Below are 23,150 nucleotides of genomic sequence, written 5' to 3' on the forward strand. Positions count from 1 at the left end.
TCCTCTGCCCTCTATGTCTGAAAGAGGGCTTCTCCCAAACACTAGCTGCAGCACGGCATGTGGGGCGCACAAATGATGTAGGGGGATTAGTTAGGATATGTGGGCTCAAGAGATGAGGGAGCTGAAGTAAGCATTACTCTGGCATTCAGAATATTTCTCCTTGATTTTGGGAGAAAGAAAATAAAAAGAATGATATTCTATTATATTGAAATAAGGAAACAGACTACCTGCCTGCAGAGAATACATTTATGAAAGTGAATTCTGAATTAAGACTTAGAGTAAATCAAAGCTTTATTGTCAAGTAAATCAGCAAACTTAAGAGTATAGGAGCTCTGAGCACAGTACTGGGTATACAAATGGGGATTGTGACATGGTCCCAGCCCTGCTTGGAACTCGCTGCTGAGTTGAGACGGGTGACAAGGAAATTAACGATCACCAAACAATAGAACAGAACAGTGTTTCAGGAGAACACAGAGCAATTGCTACTGAGAGTAGGGGAGTCAAACATCTAATTAAATTTTTGAGTGAGGTGAAGAGGACACAATTTAAAACAAATGCAGTCCTACGGCTAGTAGAGCAAAGGGGGTCAAACTCCATGAATAATTCGCTGCTAAGAGATAGTCAATCAAGCTCTGTTTCTTCTGGACTTTGTCGATGCACTTGAACCTCTTTTGTGAAGCACCTGACTTATTTCTGGAAGATATTACAGACTTAATATAAGAAAGGGTCTTCACCCTTTTTAATAAAGTGCTGACTTTGCAGGCTACGCTCCTAACATCAGCCAGTGTTCTGAAGAGAAGTAATTTAAGAGACTTGTACACAAAGAAAAAAACAAAGAAAAACTCCTTCACTGCTTCATGTTAGTCCTTGAATTGACTGATTGGGATGTGTTCACAGGGTACTTTGAATAACAACTGAAAGTATTCATTGCTTTATCAAGTGTTTGCCCTTCAGTAGCAGACAAAAGACAGAACACCCTTACATGTCCACGGAATAAGAACCAGTAAAATGTGGTGGGCGAAAATCCTGATTAATGGAAACACTCTAGTTAACTTACTGATAACCAGAAATTTTTCCTTATTTTGTTTTGTTCATTTATTATTAGTCAAATGGCATAATAAAAAGTCACTGAAAATATTTTACTAATTTTTGATGGTTCATAGTGATGTATGGCTTCAATACACTAACTATGATTGCAGAGAACAGGTGAAGACAGGAGACTTATTTTGGAGGCTGTTTGAATAGCCCTGGAGGCTATTTCCAGTCCATCTCTCTGAAGGAGATCAGCCCTGGGATTTCTTTGGAAGGAATGATGCTAAAGCTGAAACTCCAGTACTTTGGCCACTTCATGCGAAGAGTTGACTCATTGGAAAAGACTTTGATGCTGGGAGGGATTGGGGGCAGGAGGAGAAGGGGACTACAGAGGATGAGATGGCTGGATGGCATCACTGACTCGATGGACGCGAGTCTGAGTGAACTCTGGGAGTTGGTGATGGACAGGGAGGCCTGGCGTGCTGCGACACGACTGAACTGACTGAACTGAACTGAACTGGAGGCTATTTGGGGAAATAATCCTCAATATTTCCTTATTTTAGTATCAGATACTACTGGGCAATAGGATTATGCTACTAGACTATTCCATTTTGCAAATACATTTTTATTACACTTGCATTTCAATTCAGAGTGAGTGAAGTGAGTGAAGTCGTTCAGTTGTGTCCGACTCTTTGCGACCCCATGGACTGTAGCCTAACCAGCTTCCTCCGTCCATGGGATTTTCCAGGCAAAAATACTGGAGTGGGTTGCCATTTCCTACTCCAGGAGATCTTCCCGACCCAGGGATTGAACCCAGGTCTCCCGCATTGTAGGCAGACCATCTAAGCCACCAGGGAAGATCAACTCAGAAGAAAACCTAAAAATGTTAAGTAACTAAAATAGTACTTCTCTGTCTCTCAAAATTTAAAAAACACCTGGAATTGTTTCAGTCTGGCTATTCCTCTGTGCCATTAAAAAGCAGAATGTACTCAAAATCATTTCTTCAAACAGGTTTTAATAAATATTTCAATGAATGGTCCATACTACATTTCAACAACTACTGAATATGTAACTCATAGGTCACAATACAATGTATTCAGTTCAGTTCAGTCAGTTCAGTTGCTCAGTCATGTCCGACTCTTTGTGACCCCATGAATCACAGCACTCTAGGCCTCCCTGTCCATCACCAACTCCCGGAGTTCACTCAGACTCACGTCCATCGAGTCAGTGATGCCTTAGCAACCAACAAATCAAATGAAATATTGATACCCCGACAACTCAGTTTAAAGGCATGAGTTGGGATTGTGTGGGATACAAAGTAATCTAAGATACTAGTATCTGAGAAAATTAGGTGTGTGTTTACATGCTGTCTGTTGCAAAAAAAAGGAGTCAGGACAGCCACATTGGCCTACTGCCAGTTGCTCTGAGAGATGTGGAATCTGCTATGAATTTGAGGATGGGCCTTGACGTAAGTCCCAGGTGGAGGCTGGAACAACTGTTCAGGATGCTAGGACAGAATTAATTACTGTGCTGAGACGATGTTGTGTGCCCCTGCGCACTTTCTTCGGTGGTCCCACGGATGGAGGAAACGTGCTCTATTTGTTTTTCCTATCTGTCTTTCTCTTGGATGGCTGCCCTTTTCCTATGCTGCCCTGGAACCTCTGGACAACGTCCCCTCTTCGTGCTTCAATAAAGAGGAGCCATGTCACCGTGTCCCCCACTCACCACTTTCCCCACCAGACTTCAAGTCAGCCTGCAGTTTCAGTATATCTACATGTTCTATGACTTTCCTTATATATCTTTAACTCTTGGATCTCCAACTTGTTGGCACTTAGCATTCCTAATTAAGCATTTCTGTCTTATTATCCGCTGTGGACAGTGGCAGCAGTTATTAAACAATTGCATGATTCTGCTTTTACAAATCTGTCTGAGCAAAATCATTTGATGGCTGGAATGCTCCCCTGCTTTTAAAAGCTACTGGGTCATTGCCAGCTTCATCTTCCTGGATTGGCTGATTCTGTATCATAAAGAAAAATGCACTATGGGCTACAGAGTCGCAGTCACGACTGTGCCAAACTACACGGGAAATCCTAAAATCTTATTTATTCATTTAATAAATATTTATTGACAGTTTTGCAGTGTTGAGTGTTCCTGGGCTCATGACCTAATCAATACCTATACCCTCACAACACTCTTATTCTGCCTGACATACAGCTGGCTCACAGTGAGTGCACTGAACAGATCTGTAAAGAATAAGCGGCTCTTTGTCTAGGAAGAATTTGAGAAGTTCTTGCTCCCTTGCCCTAAAGACATGGAAAGTTTAATAATACATGGTAAGATACACCCGCCCTACACACCCAAGGAATAGGTATGACTCTAGAGATGTGGGTGATACTGTGGTTCTGTCTTTTTGGCTACACTGCTATCCCAGAAGTGACAGTCAGAGGCAAGGATGAAGTTCTGAAAATGAAAGGACACAGTCAGGGTGGCCTCCACTGATAATGACATAGAGGCCTGTGCATGGGCCTGTGGAGGGAGGGTTTCTCAGAAGCTTTGGGTTCTGGTCTAGACTGGGAAGTAGGCCAGGGGCAGTCTCAAGCTGGTCCAAAGCTGAACTCAGGACGGTGACAAGGGGCTTAGCACGAACACAGTGGCCGGCTGGCCGAGACCCAGAGACCAGAGACAGGAAGGTGAGGGGGGCTGGAGCAGATCATTGGTCAGGCATAAGATTGCCCTTCATGGTAACACAAGCAAATGGATCACAGCTGATGTGGGTTCTTTGTTTGTTACAAAACATCACAAAACATCATTCTCAAATATGTGAGACCCCTGATTAAATTTTCAAATCCCTGGCCCTGGCATTAGACTTTATTACCATACTCAGATATTTTAAAAAACAGATAAAATGGCCATGCTGAATTTTTTCCATAGATGGTATATAAACACATTTTATAATACTGAGCAAATAATTTATTTGGTCTTTTTCTCCTTCTCCCAGTAAAAGGTTCAGAGCAGTGATTGGGAGGCAGGGAGGGGTCACTTAAAACATTAATTCTGTGTAGAAAGTGTTACTAGGATACCGCATTTTTTTGTTGACTCAAATCACAAAAGGAGAAAAAGTTACTGAATTGAGAGATATTGTGCATCTCCTATACTCACACATAATATTAAGAATATCTGCCCGCTTTTTGCCTAAGGTAGTCCAAAGGCGACCTAGACTAAGACTTCTTAGTCGCCTTTTAATTTTTAGAAGTCTTAGTCATTTTTAAGACCTAAGTTGCCTTAGTCGTTTTTTGGAAGTCTTTCGCCTAAGACTTCTAAAAAACACCCAGAGGCCGAATATATCTAATATACCACTTTCCACACTCTTTTATTTTTACTCATTGGACTAATTCTTAATGGACTTGCCCAAGAGTTGGCAAACTTGTTCTGTAAAGGATTTTTATGATTAGCAGGTCATATGCTCTTTCCCAACCACTTAAACCAGTGTAGCAGAAAGCAGCCAACGGCAATATGCAACAGATGGACAAGGCTACGTTTCAATAAAACTTTATAAAAGTAGGCAATTTGTCTTAAAGGCCACAGTTTGTTGATTCCGGTCTAGCCCTTCAATCTTAAAATTATATTAAAATTATTATGTTTACATGAAAAGAGTAAAACATCTCAATACATATTATTTCTATCCAAGTCTACCCCACTTTATGAAGGTAGTAACTGATATTAGTATATGTAAATATTGTTAAAAACATACCAAAATACCTAGTAGCCAAAAGATTTTAGGTTTCATCCTTTATCTTTCCAATATAGTTAACACAGACCAGTATCAAGGAAAATTTCAGAGAAAACCTGTCAAGAGATTCTAGAAAAAAACCCCAAAAACTCTGACTGTGTGGATCACAATAAACTGTGGGAAATTCTGAAAGAGATGGGAATACCAGACCACCTAACCTGCCTCTTGAGAAATCTGTATGCAGGCCAGGAAGCAACAATTAGAACTGGACATGGAACAACAGACTGGTTCCAAATAGGAAAAGGAGTATGTCAAGGCTGTATGTTGTCACCCTGCTTATTTAACTTCTATGCAGAGTACATCATGAGAAATGCTGGACTGGAAGAAACATAAGCTGGAATCAAGATTGCTGGGAGAAATCTCAATAACCTCAGATATGCAGATGACACCACCCTATGGCAGAAAGTGAAGAGGAACTAAAAAGCCTCTTGATGAAAGTGAAGAGAGGAGAGTGAAAAAGTTGGCTTAAAGCTCAACATTCAGAAAATGAAGATCATGGCATCTGGTCCCATCACTCCATGGGAAATAGATGGAGAAACAGTGGAAACAGTGTCAGATTTTATTTTGGGGGGCTCCAAAATCACTGCAGATGGTGATTGCAGCCATGAAATTAAAAGACGCTTACTCCTTGGAAGAAAAGTTATGACCAACCTAGATAGCATATTCAAAAGCAGAGACATTACTTTGCCAACAAAGGTCCATCTAGTCAAGGCTATGGTTTTTCCAGTGGTCATGTATGGATGTGAGAGTTGGACTGTGAAGAAGGCTGAGCGCCAAAGAATTGATGCTTTTGAACTGTGGTGTTGGAGAAGACTCTTGAGAGTCCCTTGGACTGCAAGGAGATCCAACCAGTCCATTCTGAAGGAGATCAGCCTTGGGATTTCTTTGGAAGGAATGATGCTAAAGCTGAAACTCCAGTACTTTGGCCACCTCATGCGAAGAGTTGACTCATTGGAAAAGACTGTGATGCTGGGAGGGATTGGGGGCAGGAGGAGAAGGGGACGACAGAGGATGAGATGGCTGGATGGCATCACTGACTTGATGGACGCGAGTCTAAGTGAACTCCGGGAGTTGGTGATGGACAGGGAGGCCTGGCGTGCTGTGATTCATGGGGTCGCAAAGAGTCGGACACGACTGAGCGACTGAACTGAACTGAACAGCTTGTCCAAATTTGTGAATCCCAAAATGAATCTTTCCAGATATTCAGAAAAGCATATAAGCCACACTACTTTGGTAAAATGTGTCATGAAAAATAAATCAGAGAAGATGATATTCTCACATGCATCTAGATGAATTTCAAATCTTATTATGGAAAACAGTAAAAGAATGATCTAGGCTCCTTGTAACTTTTTTTCTTTTTAATTGCAGAGACTTTCAGAGAGTGCAAATCAGCAAATGATTTCCCTGCTTTACAGAGAGCCACAGAAAGTAACATTCTGAGAAACCACATGCTTCTGTTGGAACAGCAGAGACCACCAGAGGTACATATTTGACTCTAACTTTCCTGTAGTCAAGGGCTTGGCATTTGGTAGGAAATGGATGAGGATATGGAAAGTCAACATTAGGCCATATGAAGAGGCTCTGATCATTGTGGTATGCCCATTCTTGGTTGGACAATGACTTGTGAATCTGTTCCTTGCAGAAAAGAACTAGCCTAACCTATACTCGCATTTTGGGAGATTCTGTGCAGAGCAATATTTACTTCTGCTGGCTCAAGATAGGTATAGTCATTTCAGATTTGAGAGACTAAGGCAACCCAGCTCATGCCCATTACTACACGCTCACTGAGAACTGAGAAGGGATAAAACAAGGTATTTTGCATGTCATAATTGGAGACAGCATTTAAGAATTTTATTTCAAAAGTATCTATAGTTATGTCTCCTTAGTCTAGACTGGTTGGAGGTTATCAAATGTATAAAAATTTCTGACCACTTGGCCGTAATAGGAATTTCCACGTCTAACAGTAATATAACACCTTTTTAAAAAGGTTTAATCATTCCTTCCAAAGAAATCCCAGGGCTGATCGCCTTCCAAATGGACTGGTTGGATCTCCCTGCAGTCCAAGGGACTCTCAAGAGTCTTCTCCAACACCACAGTTCAAAAGCATCAATTCTTCAGTGCTCAGCTTTCTTCACAGTCCAACTCTCACATCCATACATGACCACTGAAAAAACCAAAGCCTTGACTAGACGGACCTTTGTTGGCAAAGCAATGTCTCTGCTTTTGAATATGCTATCTAGGTTGGTCATAACTTTCCTCCCAAGGAGTAAGCGTCTTTTAATTTCACAGCTGCAGTCACCATCTGCAGTGATTTTGGAGCCCCCCAAAATAAAGTCTGACACTGATTTCTTTGCAAGCAATAATGCTAAAGCTGAAACTCCAGTACTTTGGCCACCTCATGCGAAGAGTTGACTCACTGGAAAAGACTCTGATGCTGGGAGGGGTTGGGGGCAGGAGGAGAAGGGGAAGACAGAGGATGAGATGGCTGGATGGCATCACTGACTCGATGGACGTGAGTCTGAGTGAACTCCGGGAGTTGGTGATGGACAGGGAGGCCTGGCGTGCTGCGATTCATGGCGTCACAAAGAGTCGGACATGACTGAGAGACTGAACTGAACTAATAGTTATAAAGTACTTTATAATTATAGAACACTGCTACAAATATTATTTCATTTTATCCTTAATATTTCCTGGTAAGGTAGGCAGAACAATTACTACTATTTTTCTCTGATGAGACCACAGATGTACAGAAGCTATGCACCTGGGCTTCCCACAAGCAGCGAGGAGGAGAAGCGTGACTCCAAGCCAGCAGTCTCTCTACTGACTGCACCACGCACCTTCCCTTTCAGGATCTTTGTGGCTTTGCCTTTTCCGGTACCAGATATCTAACGTATGGTCAGAAGATGACAATGCTTACAGTGTAGTGTCTTGGCTGGAGCAGAATAAAAGGGACAATCATTTAGAAATGATTCTTTTTTTAAAATGCAACAACTACCAAAAATGTATCCCATCAACAGCTTTATGGCCTAATCCTTAAATAACATAGTACACTGTACTGTAGGAAGGACCATTAGAACTTGCTGAATTAAACTGATGTCAGGAGATCAGAGTTCAGACAGACTGGGTCAATCACTGACTAAATGAGTTTCTCTGTATAATAGAGAAACTGCACCTATCTACTTCACAACAATTTAAGGTGCTCAACGAAGACAACAGATGTGAGACCATATTACTCAGCCATAAAAAGGAATGAGACTGGGTTGTTTGTAGAGATGTGGGTAGTGCAGTAAGTCAGAAAGAGAAAAATAAATATTGTATATTAACACATATATATGGAGCCTAAAAAAATGGTACAGATGAACCTCTCTGCAGGACAGGAATAGAGTCACAGATGTAGAGAGCAGATCTGTGGACACAGTAGAGGAAGGAGAGGGTGGGATGAACTGAGAGAGCAGCATTGACATATTTGCCCTACGTGGGCAAAACAGGCAGCTTAGAGGGAAGCAGCTGCACTGTACAGGGAGCTCAGCTCTCTGATGCAGGAGGACAGAGGGAGGCCCCAGACCATATAGGTATACACAGAGCGGATTCACTTCATCGTACAGCAGAAACTGACACAACATTGTAAAGCAATCATACTCTAATAAAAACATAATTAAAATGTATCTAATTTACTCAACAAATACCTACTGAGTAGCCACTGTGAGCAACGCATTGTGACAGATGCTGTGAGACTGAGCACAACTTACTCCATGCAGATTAAAACCAAACTTCATAAAACACTGAAAATTGTTAAGAACTTCAGGGACCACACACAAATGGAGTTGAGGAAAGACAGATGCAGATCATTTATAACAATGGAAAAGCTTACTTTCAAAAAGGAGCAAATGAAGGACTGTCCAGTTGCAAAAACACATAGACTTTCGAGTAGATGTAATAATGTGAACCACATAACCAATTTCAAAGAATTAGCATGCAAAAAAATAATGCAATATCAAGAATTTTTAATACTGATTACATGTTAAAATCATATAATTTGGATATACTGAGTTAAATAAAACATGTTAGTGGATATTACCTGTTTCTTTTACTTTTTTTAATGTAATTACTAGAAAATTTTAAATTACTATGAAGCCTGAATTATATCACTAATTCTATTGGACCGTGCTGTTTTATGGCCAAAAGGGAAGTCCACGCAGTGCACGGTTCTGAAATGGCTAATTATGGTGTATGCCATCTTTGTGAGGCATGGATCAAAGATATAACACAGAATGAGCCAAGTATCATCAAACCCACAAATCACAAAAATTCTGATGGCTCACGTGGGAACACAATTATAGTTGGGAGGAACCTGCAGGGTATTACTGGTGATTCCAAAGTAAATGGATTCAAAACTAAAAGAAGTGAGGGCATAAAAATCATTCTGTTTCTCCTTCCAGCTAAAGCACAAATATCTGAGGGAGAAATAAGTCTATGAAACCCTTGTTAGAACTGAAGACCAATCTAGCTCCAGCACTTTCCCTCGACCAGTGACTATTTCACACACATATTTGAAAAGACCCTGATGCTGGGAAAGATTGAAGGCGGGAGAAGAAGCGGACGACCCAGGATGAGATGGTTGGATGGCATCACCGACTCAATGGACATGAATCTGGGTAAACTCTGGGAGTTGGTGATGGACAGGGAGGCCTGGTGTGCTGCAGTCCATGGGGTCTCAAAGAGTTGGACACAACTGAGCGACTGAACTGAACTGAGGTGATACTCTATCTAGAATCATGCTCTACTTGGCTGACAGAGCTCCTTAGTGCATGCGACCAAACTGGTTAATATCAGCAATCCACTTACATTCCTCATACCCAATAAATGTTCAGAAAATAACTGACAATCTCTACATCCCACACAATTATTGACCAGAATACTGAAGGGACCTGTAGGGATTCAAGTGCCCAAGAGAGGCCCTTGTCTTAACAAATTCTCAGCACCCAGCCCAGTATTAGTGACACAGTAAGTGCCCAGTAAATATTCATTAAATACACAAAAAGCGGTAGTATATTAGAAGGTAAAAGTCCACATCTATATGGAAAGGGCAGGAACCAGAAATTACAGACTGGTGAGCACTTAGAAATAAAGAGCCAGGAAGGAGCCGGCAAAGGCCAAAGCCAAAAACCAAGCCAGCCAGTTGGGCCATGAATCTTTTTCTGCCCAACACCATGTGTACAGAGCATGAACTTGATGTTCACAAGACCTCTGACAAAGTCTTTTACAACACCTTTTAAAAATATGGAGAAATAGCAGGCCTAATGACAAAGCAGTTATAAGACAGTAACGAACAGAAAATCATAAAGACAGACTGGTGGTTGAGAGATGGAGGTCAAAGTGAAGAAATTCTTCAGTAGTGTACACAGGAGTCCCTCTGGGTCAACATTTGCTTCAGTGAGCTGGGAGAAGCGTGAAAGGCATGTTTGCAAGTAACATAAAAGTAGCAGGGTAAGTGCAGCAGTGGATATGGTTCAGAAGATCCTAATCAGGCCTGAATATCTGAAAACAGCATGATGAAATCTAATAGAAATAAATGTAGGTGGTCTGATTAGGTATGCAAATAAGTCAGAATTAGAAATAAAAATACATTAAAAACGAGATAAATGTAAGCTGAAGGCGATCTAGTCTGGCAGCAGCTCGGCTGTTTATCAAGACTGCCTGCGGAACGCTAATGCAGCGACAAACTGCCTCGGAAGAAATGCAGTTCTAAGCACAGCTTTTTGTTAGTGCTTTTACATTTTGTATCGGCTAGTCCACACTCAGAACATTGTGACAACAGGAATTCTGAGGAACAAACGAAGGAGAACAACAAACAGGAATCATTGAAGGGATTAGAGATGCTTTTGAAGAGAACGCCTACAGATGATATAGCAGAAACCCTCCCATTCTTAAGAGTTTTCAGTTAGAAGTGGTTGGGTACACTTTGTTTTCCAAAAGGCACTTTTTTGAGGAAGGGAAGGAGTCACAGATCTCTTTTAGAATCTAATAGAGCCATGGGTCCTCTCCCTAGGAAAAAAAAATGTACACACATATGTTTTATAAACAATTTCAGGGGGTTTTAATCAGATTAAGAACCCTTTGTTTAGAAATTCTAAGGACCCAGGTTTCTGTTTCATATAAAAAATTATTTCTCCCTTGACCTCTAAACCAATACTCTTGATGAGGAATTGAGAGAATTCCTACCCTGGGCAGAGGGGTAGGACAGGGGTCTGGAGCCAGTCACCTGTATTGTCCCTCCCAATTTTAGGAGTCACTAATCTGAAATAAATTTTTGAATGGCTTCACAGTATTTAGGCAAATACTTAAAACACTTTTTTTTTTAATTGTCATTCACCTTACTATTTTAAATACTCTCAATGCCCATTACACTCTAGTAATTGAAACAGGGTCAAAACAAAGGTCATCCAAGCACTCACATCGTTTATGAGACATATCTGACAAGGACTTCATTCACTAGATGCCCAATCACAATGGGAGCAGGTATACAGAAATTATTTCTTGTCTGCAAGCAATAAAATATTTCTCTCCACAAGCTGCTTTTTGAAAAACTTGACTGCACAAAGGGCTGAGATGGCAGGAAACCTACAGTATTTGCAATATTATAAGCTCTTGGTTTGCATTTCTGGTTATAAGGATTTTTCTAAGCAGCTGGCTTATGTTATCATCACAGGACATACCCATAAGTTATCTCATTAGCAGCATTACATAATTTCTATATTCTGAGTTTATCTTCTTGGTATCTCATTGCTGTCTAAACCGGAAGAGCTTTTCGACATTAGCTAGAAAGGAGGAGATACATCTCAGCTTTCATTCTATCCTTAAAAGATAGAATGAAAGCAAATGTAAGTCCTTAATAGTGATGCTTACTTTTTAAAAACTAGGTTCTCAGAAATTCTAAGCAGGAAAAGATTTCTGTTTTTCTTTTGAGAAAATTTTCCTGGATTTTCCTTGACTTTCTTCTATTTAAATTCCTACCCCTAGTTCTGCTCATAATCTTGAAAGAGCTCCAATCCTGAAATAAGTATAGATACATTATAGTCAAAATTACTTAATGTTTCCTACCTACAATCATATAAAACTATTATAATGAGTTTGATAAATGCCTTCTGCCAACACAGGGTGCTGCTGCCGGGATGCAATTTTCGTAACAAGTAGGTGTCCAAAAGAGCTGTGAGTCTCAAGGAGAAGGTGTGTGTGTGTATATGTGTGTGTGTGTATGGGGTGAGATTAATCTGCCTATGGAATGTCAATGATAGTTGTTACTCACTTAAAAATCCCGTTTTTATAGTTTTTCTATTGGACTGAAAAGGTATCACTGAAGCCCTTCATTTCTCCACCTTCTCCCCTTCCATTGCTGTAATTTCCCATTCAAATCCATTTCCCCAAATGGAATTTAAAAAATCTGTCATCAGTGGTAGACTTTAAGTGAACTGGAGGAATAATACTTTTTTTAGAAATAATACTCTCCATAAAGATTAATGACAGTAGATTTATTTTCTATACAAGAGACTGTCATATTTCATCAAAACCTGTCATATAGCTCTCAACCAAAGAAAAGATGTCCAGACAGTAAGGGGCCACAGAGAATTTTAAGGGTTACTTTTGAGTTATATTTTCATCTGCTTTAGCTATAAATGCAGCTGATGAGAATTATATAGGATAGTGGTCTTAAAACTTGAATGTAGCAGTCATCAGGAAGGCGTATCAAAATCCAAAATGCCAGGCCCCATACCCTGAGTCTGTGATTCAGCAGGTCTGGGGTAGATGGGGCCCCAGAGGTTACCACCCCAGAGGTGATTCTGCTGCTGCGGCTAATAAATCCTTGGTGAACGACTGGTACAGGAGGATCCCAGATATCTAACTGGTTGCAACACCATACTTCCTTTCTTAATGCAAACTTTCATGGCTAAGGTTTTTGCATCACATTTTAGGATTGGAGCCTAAAATGGCTGACAGCTTCTTGTGGCTTAAGAACCTACGCAAGCCACATCCTTCTCTAACAATCCTGGAGTGGGGTGCCATTGCCTTCTCTGAACAATCCTGTAGAAAGAATTAATAAAGAAGACAACTCCCTCCTGGAAGAAGAAATCAAGCTGTTTCTTGAGTCTCTCCCTCACTTTCTTTAACCTTCTTACTAACTATCTGGAGTAAAATTCAACAGGAAAATGTTTCATAAAACCTATTCTGGATGGGGTGGCCTTATCAGAAAGAAGATAGGCCCACTTACCAGAGAGGAAATACACCCAGTCGTGTGGTGATAAAAACCATGGCAAACATAACAAACAGGAGATCACAAATTTTCTGAAACTTGGCGTAATTTGCCATTTTGGCAGCCTATAAAAGGAAGGAATGTGAAAGATTAATTGAGTTAAACTGATAAATGAAAAGCTTCTTTCAATATGGACGAGTTTCCTTTACGATATAACTTACCAGATGCATAAAACTGCCTGCTACTTTGAAATGTCATGCATCATGCATCATATTTATAAATTACCCGTAAGTCAAGTGAAATGCGGTATTAGCCATAAGTAGAACTACTGACTGTTACAGATTTAATAAAATATTCAGCAACCTGAAAAATTCAATTATATGGTTGACTTCAGGAAAACAGAAAAATAAGAAATTCTTGCATTACAGATAATACTAGCAAGCCAAAGACACCAAAACAGGAATTTGGCAAAACAGGTCAAAATAGAAAAGTGCTAGATAATCCTTTAACTTTTAATGAATTCCAAATACTAAGGTTACAAACTTTATAGACAATATATTGAGCCTTCCTGTACTTTTTCCTTCTTCATACTCAGAGTTATAGGTTTTTCTTAAACAGGTAAAAGGAGGTCTCTGGGGACAGTTTCTTGGCTTATTCTCACAAATTTAGAAATGAAGAATGTGTCAAGATGATGTTATTTCAGTGAATCCATTTAGGTATCATTTTCAAATTTACATTATTGGGTAATTTTCTAGATGAAAGTCACTAGTGTTCAGAATGTCTATGAGAAGTACACTAATAATTTATGGTAGTGATTTAAGTGACCACTTTTTATATCATAAATTAGTCGAGGAAAGAAATACATCCCGTTCTCTACCATTTACTTTTTATAGATGATTCTAAGCAAGAACAGGTGACACTGAAAACAAAATTGTGCTTGATTACCTCTTTTTACATTTTCACATATAATTCACAGTACCTACACACTGGCTTATAAACTGAAGGTGTATTTCAAATTCACGACATTATTTTCTACTTCTTGTAAAGTTAAAATAGCTGAGCCAGACTTGAAAGGCTTGTTGACAGTATCCATAGAAGCTATAATTTAAGATCTTTAAGTAAAATATGAAGCTATGAGAGAAATACATTCCTAAAAGGAAATATCAATATCTATTAACTGAGTGGAAGCCAGGATTATGAACCTTTAATTTCGTGAATACTTTGTATGTGACATTACAACTTATACTAAAGGAATAAAAAAAGCATCTTCTGCCTCCTTCTGGCTATGTAAACCGTGTAGTTTTTCTTTTACATTCATTCACCAGTATTCAGTAACAAGCATTAAACATCAAATTTTCTGAAATGTCTAAGCCATAGATTCCACTTTGAAGAGTCAACATATCACATTTTTTGGATATTCATTTTTTGGATATTCTCAAGCATTATTTTATCATGTCAAATAGAATCCAAGGGATGAAGAACATTTCCTTTTAAACCTTTGTTTAAAAAGGAGTCATTCACATGACTTGGACTTCTGGAATCTTTTTCTTTTTTAGATAAAAGTGGTAGATGATGATTCAGTCCACACTTTCTGAATTATGGCTCTGCCAAGCACTAGGCCATCCATTTCCACAGACAAGAGCTGGCAGATTATACAGGATTGATTTTGAGATGGTAGATTGCTGTATACGTTTCTACCTCCAAGCACACTGAGGATTTAACCACATGGTAACTGATTTTCAGGGAATTGCCTTTGTACTAATTCTATTTCTTTTAAAAAATGTGCTGAATAGAATCTAGCTTGAATCACTTAAAAATAGTGCCAACCCTTCATATGACATATCTAGCCCATTAGGAATATTTTTTTTGTTTCATAACCTTATAGGGACCAGAGTCTTTAATGAAGTGCTGTATATACTTCAAACCTTGACTAATTGCCTTTATAGTAGATTCAATTTTACGACCTGAAATTTCTGCTTATATTGCAATAACAAATCATTATTTGAGGGCACTTCTATTTTATATTCACAGTGACAGCGTAAGCTTCAAAGGGGCAGAACTGTAGGGCGAAAGGAATAAAAAAATCAGAATACAGACTCTAAGACCCCTTTCTACATGGAATTTGTACTCTGGTAAGTTTATTTTTGACCAATTATGTAAATTTCTTAGCATTAAAGTGAAAACCTGTAATTATATAACCTTACTGAGCATGTCTCTTCATGGGGGCCAATATTAAGAGAAAATACCACACCAAAATTTTACTTGGGATTTTATCTTTTGAAATATGTTTAGAAGCATTTTTATTTTTCATTCTTTTTTTGCTATTTTAATAATTCTAAGTGGTAATGGTTTAGAAAGTTAACTAAAGTGCAACCAATATCTCTTCAGGTATTCTTAACATGTATATGCATAGAAAACAGTTTTCATGTAAAATTTGCAATGCATATATACTTTCACTGTAAAAATACTAGGACAATATTTAATATTAATATACATAATCTACACATATATATAGGCAATAAAAACTATGACTGTTAATTTCATCAGGATGGACAACTAATAACTATAGTGAATTATACATACCTTCCAGATAAATCAGTGTGAAACTTGTAACATTAGAAACAAAGCCTATTCAAATAGTAATTTTCCTATTGTAAAACATTAATTTCTTAAGTGTGGAAGGGTAAAGGTTTTCAGTATTCTGTTAATAAAGAATGCTAACTTGGTGAATAGCTTTTGCACACAAATTTGTATATTAAAGTCTCACTTTCACCAATTAGACCTACAGAGAAACACTCCATAGATTCAAAGAAGTCATATCCTACCTTCTCCCAACACCATCCAGCATACCCTAGAAGAACTGAGGATCTGAGGGATTCCTTAAATTTCAGATTTTGTACTCTATATATGAAAAGAAAACTTTTACCTCTAGAAGAGCATCGGCTGAATCGTGGAGACAGAGGATCAGGGTCCCTACTCGGGCCATGTTGTTGACATATGAAAAGGTAATCAAGAGAATAGCTACAAGGTGGTGCAAGAACATAACGCCAAAGTCCTGGGAAGCAGAAGACACAGGCATGTTAGTTAGGATTTAGCAGCATCACAGTCTTTCCATCTATTCATCCATTCATCTAATACTTCTGAGGAACCCAGTGGGCCCAGCACCGGGGACACTGACATGAGTAATATATAGTTCCTATTCTCTGAGAGTTCACCATGTCGTGGGAGAGACACGCAGGAGACCAGTGACTCTGGACAATGTGATCGATATCGGGACTAAGGCCAGATCATAAACGCTGTTTTGTACTAAGCCAAGGAATTTAAAGCTAGGAGGAAAACTGCCATATAGAATTTGTGAATGAAAAAATATTACCTGCCATATCAGAAGACAAAGGATGTTGCAGCCATCAAATTACAGTCTCCTCTAGAGTGAGCACTGAGGAAACTCAGGATGGAAAGAAGATGCCCACCAGCAGTCAGTCACTGCAGTGCACCCTGGCAGTGCACCTTGAGGAGGCTCAGGATGAGAAAGCAGAAGATCCTGGCCCCAGACTGCTGAGGTGCATGTCGAAGGAATGAGTGATACGCATGGGACAGTCATCTTCCTATACACAGAAAAGCACTAAGTCCCTTAACTTGAGATATCTGGTTTTCTTTAATAATAATCTTTTGCTATTCTGACTACCTGGTCTTTGTTGTAGAAACTACTATATATCCTGGGTCCCCCTTTGTCTCTTCGGAGTAATCTCTCAGAGTGATCTGAGATGCTATGTCCGCAGCTTAAGTCCTCAGTTTTGTCAACTTTTTGACAATAATTTTCAACTTTCAAATTGTACATTTTTTTTTTCAGTTGACAGGTTTCAAGCTCAGAAAGGTATTATTTGGATTTGCACATTAGGAAACTCTTCTAGGCAGCAGTGCAGGGCCAACTGGACCACTTCTCTAACTACTAGTGGCTAGGGTTTGGCATCCTTCTCCTGGAATATGCCCAACGGAATGTTAAAATATGAATTGTAATATGTTGGCATTTCTGATGGCATTTCTACACAAACAAGCTCTGAATTTTAACCATTATCTGTCTGTAGTCACTAGAAAAAAAAAAAACTGGCAAACGTAATGGGAATTTGGCCATCCTTCTTTTGATCAATTTCAAGGCTGCTTCCTGGCCCATGTGAAAAGATCATCTTTCTCCACTACTGATTTATCTCCTGACCACTTGGACACATTTATTGTAACATGGAATTTATATTGCTTGGAAATGCTTTTACTGACACTTTTATTTAGTCTGTATTTCTCCCAGAGTAAACTCGAAGTCTCTGGGACTTCAGTGCCAAGACCAGCTCTAATGATGACCTACTTGAAACCATGGACCATTCAGAGATAAATGAGACAAAATTAGAAGCATATTATGAAACGGAGAGAAAGAGAAAAAAAAAGAAAGTGACTGTATGTACAGATACATACACTCTTTATTAAGTAGCTATTGATGTCACACAGTTTGGGGTCTGAAAGTTCAATTTTGATGACTTACATGGTTCTAAAACATTTAAACAATGTTTTTTGCTTATATCCTGAAAGTAACTAATGATAATCTATAAGTAATAAAATACTGCACCTATAAGGTCCTTTTGCCATATATTTCCTTGTATAGTTCCCACACTGAAAAATTCCAATCATTTTAATTTATGTAACTTAAACCTATAAAGCTATGGATTCTTCTACTGTTTAAATTCCTGTGATACAGAACTCTTTAAGAATATCTTTTTATGTTTTATAAATTCAAGCTTTAAATGACAATGATGAAGTAAAGCCACATGGGTATATTTAAAAAAACACAATGTTTAAATGGTTCTGTATACACTTTGGTGTCCAGAGGTTACTTTTCTGCATTTATGGATAACCATATTGACTTATTATTGGGATTCCCCAATAGCTCAGTGGGTAAAGAATCTGCCTTCAATGCAGGAGACAGGAAATGTGGGTACAGTTCCTGGGTCTGGAAGATCCCCTAGAGGATAAAATAGCAATCCACTCCAGCATTCTTGCCTAAAAAAGTCCCATGGAGAAATGATCCTGGTGAGTGACAGTCCAAAGGGTTGCAAAGAGTCAGACATGACTGAGTGACTGAGCATACATATTGGTTTTTTAATTTATTCTAGTAAGTAGCTCATATCTACTGGAATAAACAATGTATTAGTTTCCTAAATAAGGTCAGATATGTTAAAAAATGAAATAGAACTAATTTTCTTATTTTCAGTTAACCTCGACTTCACTTTCACTTTTCACTTTCATGCATTGGAGAAGGAAATGGCAACCCACTCCAGTGTTCTTGCCTGGAGAATCCCAGGGACGGGGGAGCCTGGTGGGCTGCCCTCTCTGGGGTCGCACAGAGTCGGACACGACTGAAGCGACTTAGCAGCAGCAGCCACAGAAGTCTCAAAATGAGCTGTGTGGCATGATGGTAGACACCATTGTTGGCAGAATCGTGTCCTGCATCAGTTCATTCTAACGCCCACAGCAGAACTACAGAATGAAGTTGTGCAAATTCCTGCCGCCTGTGGACCTATCCCCATGCTCCTTCCTCTAGACCCACATCTGCATCTCGAATTAGTTCTCAGCTCATGGCGAGAGAAATGAAGACCACGCTCTGAGTTCAGTGACCATATACAGACTTAACTTACCAGTTGTACCTATTTCTCTTGATTTCTCTGACGCTTTTGTAGTTATCTAGGGTTTCCCTAAAGGATTAAAGTTGAACAATACCAAAAGTGCCTTAAGTGAAGTGAAGTGAAGTGAAGTGAAGTGAAGTTGCTCAGTCATGTCCGACTCCTAGCGACCCCATGGACTGTAGCCTACCAGGCTCCTCCGTCCATGGGATTCTCCAGGCAAGAGTACTGGAGCGGGTTGCCATTTTCTTCTCCAGGGGATCTTCCCAACCCAGAGATCGAACCCAGGCCTCCCGCATTGTAGGCAGACGCTTTACCGTCTGAGCCACCAGGGAAGCCCTAAAAGTGCCTTAAGCATATAAAAAAATTGCTCTGATAATGTTTCCCAGGGGAAGATGACATCTCTTCACTCAAGGCTGTTATCAGAAATGTATTCGGTTTCATCACCTAGAGTAATCTACCAGACAATAGCTACTTCAAAACAATGGATCAATTGAAGTGGAGCTAACCTATCAACTGCTATTTTATACTATCTCAAAAATATAATTAAATAAAACCATAGAGTGTTAATTCAACAGTTCAGTGAGTTTATATTCACCCATGCTGAATACATAGATTTTAAAATCTAACTAGTTGAGTACCTAACCAGAACAATACTTTCCACATTTCCCATTGTTTAGCCCTGAGTGACTGCTCTTGATTTACTGAAAGAGAAGAGGTTTTCTTGATTTAATTTTAAAATGAATATAAATTGATTAAAACCTTATGGAGGATTAGGGCCATTTTATAAATAAGTTTCCTAATATGTATCTGATATAAATGTCAATAAATAAAACAATGCCCTTGGCAATATAGCAAGGTTGCCCTAAAAATAAGAGACTTGTTTTTCAGACAAAGTTTGCTTTGTGCAGATGATTTTTGCATATAAATAACCTGGTTCTAGAAAACATTTATTACTGAGGGGCTCAGAGCTATGCTCACAGCAGAAGACCAATTTTCATTATACTGTCATATCTGTATGAATATAAAAAGCATGAATAATGGATTTTGTCTTTTACATTTCTGCTTCAGGAAGCATTATACACACTGAAATACCTTTAATAAAAGCCATGCAATCATTATTTTTTGTGTTACTCTCATTCCCTCACTGTGACATTTTTCTGAATAGGCAGTGAATCTGGTACAAATAACAGTTTTTAAACAAATTGTCAATTTAGACTTTATCAACACCTTGTGGGAAACTCCCATCCTCTTGTTTGTTACTGCTGAAAGTAAATGGTGTATTAATATATCTATACCCAGGCAAGCTGCAGGAAACTTAGCATTTAGGTTGAGAATGTTTCTTCCATTTTTGGTAGCATCAATTAGGTAGAGAGACTGTGATTTCTTGTTGGCCTTCATACTGAAGACAGATCCCAAAGCTCTTATTTCAAACAGACTGGCCTGGCTACCTGCCTCAGTGGTCCCCAACCTCCTATTGCTCTGCCATATTGTTTCTGGGCATATTCATAGCCAGTGTCAAGGGTTCCTTCTACATTCCCTGCACGATATTTACCTCAACCTCAGCCCTCATTCTAGTGGCTTCCCCTATGGCAATTATCAGAGATAGGAAAAAATATAGATATGGTCTTGCTGCTACTGCTAAGTCGCTTCAGTCGTGTCCGACTCTGTGCGACCCCAGAGACGGCAGCCCACCAGGCTCCCCCGTCCCTGGGATTCTCCAGGCAAGAACGCTGGAGTGGGTTGCTATTTCCTTCTCCAATGCATGAAAGTGAAAAGTGAAAGAGAAGTCACTCAGTCGTGTCTGACTCTTAGCGACCCCACGGTCTGCAGCCTACCAGGCTCCTCTGCCCATGGGATTTTCCAGGCAAGAGTACTGGAGTGGGGTGCCATTGCCTTCTCCAAGATATGGTCTTGACTCAAGTACAATTAGAATAAGACTAAAATGAAGAAATTGAAGGAAAAGCCATCCATTTTAATACCAGAAGCTGGGAAGAAAACATTGGGTTTTTTTTTTTCCCATATTACATTTCTGAATGGCATTTAGAGAACCCAGAACAGAGTCTCAGTCTATTTTGTGTAGCTTCCACATCAGAAACTTGTAGGTGCAGATAAACTTCTAGTTACTTGGGATCCATCCCCAACTGTTATTGGTAGAATGAGAATAGGCATCCTTAGCTCAGTTATCCAGGGGAATGCTCTCCACAACAAAATATTAGCACCGAAGGGCCACAGGGACCGAAGTCTGATGTTCTGTATGTTGGAACTCCATTTGCAGTGGTCAAGCTGAACGAACAAGGCTTTGAAATAATACTGTTTTCAGAAAACACATAAATTCACATTGATGTACATAGTCTCATGAAAGCAAAATTAAATATCAGTTCTTATTAAAAAAACTTCCACTACAAACAAGAAGCTTGTTCTCTAAATTCCCATTTGCTGGCTAAAGTATTAACAATTTCATGCAGTTTCTTTTGGGAATAATCTTTGCAACAAATAAAGAAAAGCATTGGTGAAGCTTCTCAAAAAAAAATTAAGATCAAGATATTAAGTGATGGTTAATTCAGATGTGCATGGGTGGTGAAAAATGTGAAATACCACTAAAGTGCAAGACAAAGAAAAGACTCTTCTCTCTGGGATGCAAATAACAGAAGCAGCTTTACCAAAGTAAACAAATACCATTAATAAACATACTCTAACTCATGAATTGTTGTTTACTTGTTCAGTCATGTCCAATCTTTGCAACCCCATGGATTGTAGCCTGCCAGGCTCCTCTTTCCATGGGATTTTCCAGGCAAGAATACTGGAGAGGGTTGCCAACTCCTTTGCCAGCGCATGTCCCTGACCCAGGGATAAGAATCAGGTAATACCATGTTACCCATTTAGCAGATTTTCAAACTCTCTAAGAAACAGAATGAAAGAAACATAAATTGAAGCTGATTTCATTTTACGGCCACTACAGCAGTAATAGAAATCTCTCATTTCTATTAAAAAAAAAATAGTTGTCCTATTTGAGTCTTCAGGTACAAAGAAATTAATAGGGTTGTTAACAGAGTAACATGTTCTTTTTTTCTAGAGAGCAACAATAGTTTCCCCATCTCTTCTCTTGGGATCGTGCAACCTGGGAATAAAGCTCAGAATGTTGGGGAGCAATACAGCTGTGCAGAAAGTGGACTTCAAGCCTGTAACTTGGCATCATATAGGGAAGAGTGGCCACCCAGGCTCCACCTTCACTCCAGAATGAACACACATGGAGTGTGTGAACTTCAGACAAAACTTACACGTGCCAAGAACAATCATAGTTAAACACTTTTCCCATTGAGTGAATATGAAGATATAATAGATACTCAAACTGGTTATGGATAGCTGAAGTCCTATGCATGAATATATATATTGATATGTTAACATATTTATATATCTATCTGCTGCTGCTGCTAAGTTGCTTCAGTCATGTCCAACTCTGTACGACCCCATAGACGGCAGCCCACCAGGCACTCCGTCCCTGGGATTCTCCAGGCAAGAATCTCCAATGTCTGAAAGTGAAAAGCGAAAGTGAAGTTGCTCAGTCATGTCCGACTCCTAGCGACCCCATGGACTGCAGCCCACCAGGCTCCTCCGTCCATGGGATTTTCCAGGCAAGAGTACTGGAGTGGGGTGCCATTGCCTTCTCCGTATATCTATCTATATTTCTCTTAAAAAGCAAAGAAACAGAACACTAACTGTCTAGGTTGTAAAGACAATTACTGAAATAAAAGAACATTCAGAGTGATTTATAAAAATCTGTTAATTCTGATTTGCCCATATTGGGCAACTTGAAAATTATACCTTTCTGTTACCAGCCCATGATGTAAGAAGTTCACATAATGTATGCAAATGTAAATGTCAACCTTTGGGGTATTTGCAACCTCCCACAATTTACTTGGTTATTATATTTTTAGCTGGCCTTGAATTTTGGCTTACTCTAAAGAGAACTGGTTAAATGTGCCATTTAAAGAAGGGTATTTCAAATAACAAGGTTCTTCAAAAATTGTAGTTGAAATTCACTTTCATTATTACATACAGCCTCTACTCTAGTGTAAATATTTATGGGAAAATGTGGAAATGGATAAAAAATGTGGTTTGGATAATGTTTGTTTAATTATATAGAGGTGGAGTCCTGCAGGAATGATTCAATTAGCCCATCTCTGATATCAATCCATGAATAAAACCTCATTCACACAAAATCTAGAGACAAATTTATTTCTACACTTTTTCCCCAATAGAGTAGATTTTTCACTTTGGCGACTAAATATATACAGATTTAGGTCATTGAGGCAAATAACTGTCTCATACAAACATCATTATGAAAACAGTAAGTGCTAAGAAATTAATTGGTTAAAGACTTTAAGCTTGCTATTGTTAGTATTGAAATGTT

The 23,150-nt window shown here is 39.1% G+C and overlaps 1 protein-coding gene across 2 annotated transcripts in view; it reads right to left on the reverse strand.

The window, feature by feature from the left end:
• The window catches only part of CERS6 (ceramide synthase 6), a 344,938-nt gene that overhangs the window by 37,145 nt on the left and 284,643 nt on the right, over positions 1-23,150 (reverse strand). For both annotated transcript variants that reach the window (XM_068967950.1, XM_068967951.1), the window contains exons 7-8: positions 15,997-16,125; positions 13,089-13,195 (exon numbers count right to left, since the gene is read on the reverse strand). In XM_068967950.1, coding sequence (XP_068824051.1) covers positions 13,089-13,195; positions 15,997-16,125 — 236 coding nt within the window. The remainder of the gene's footprint in view (positions 1-13,088; positions 13,196-15,996; positions 16,126-23,150) is intronic.

Source organism: Capricornis sumatraensis, chromosome 3 (genome assembly GCF_032405125.1).
Source record: "Capricornis sumatraensis isolate serow.1 chromosome 3, serow.2, whole genome shotgun sequence".
Taxonomy (NCBI): domain Eukaryota; kingdom Metazoa; phylum Chordata; class Mammalia; order Artiodactyla; family Bovidae; genus Capricornis; species Capricornis sumatraensis.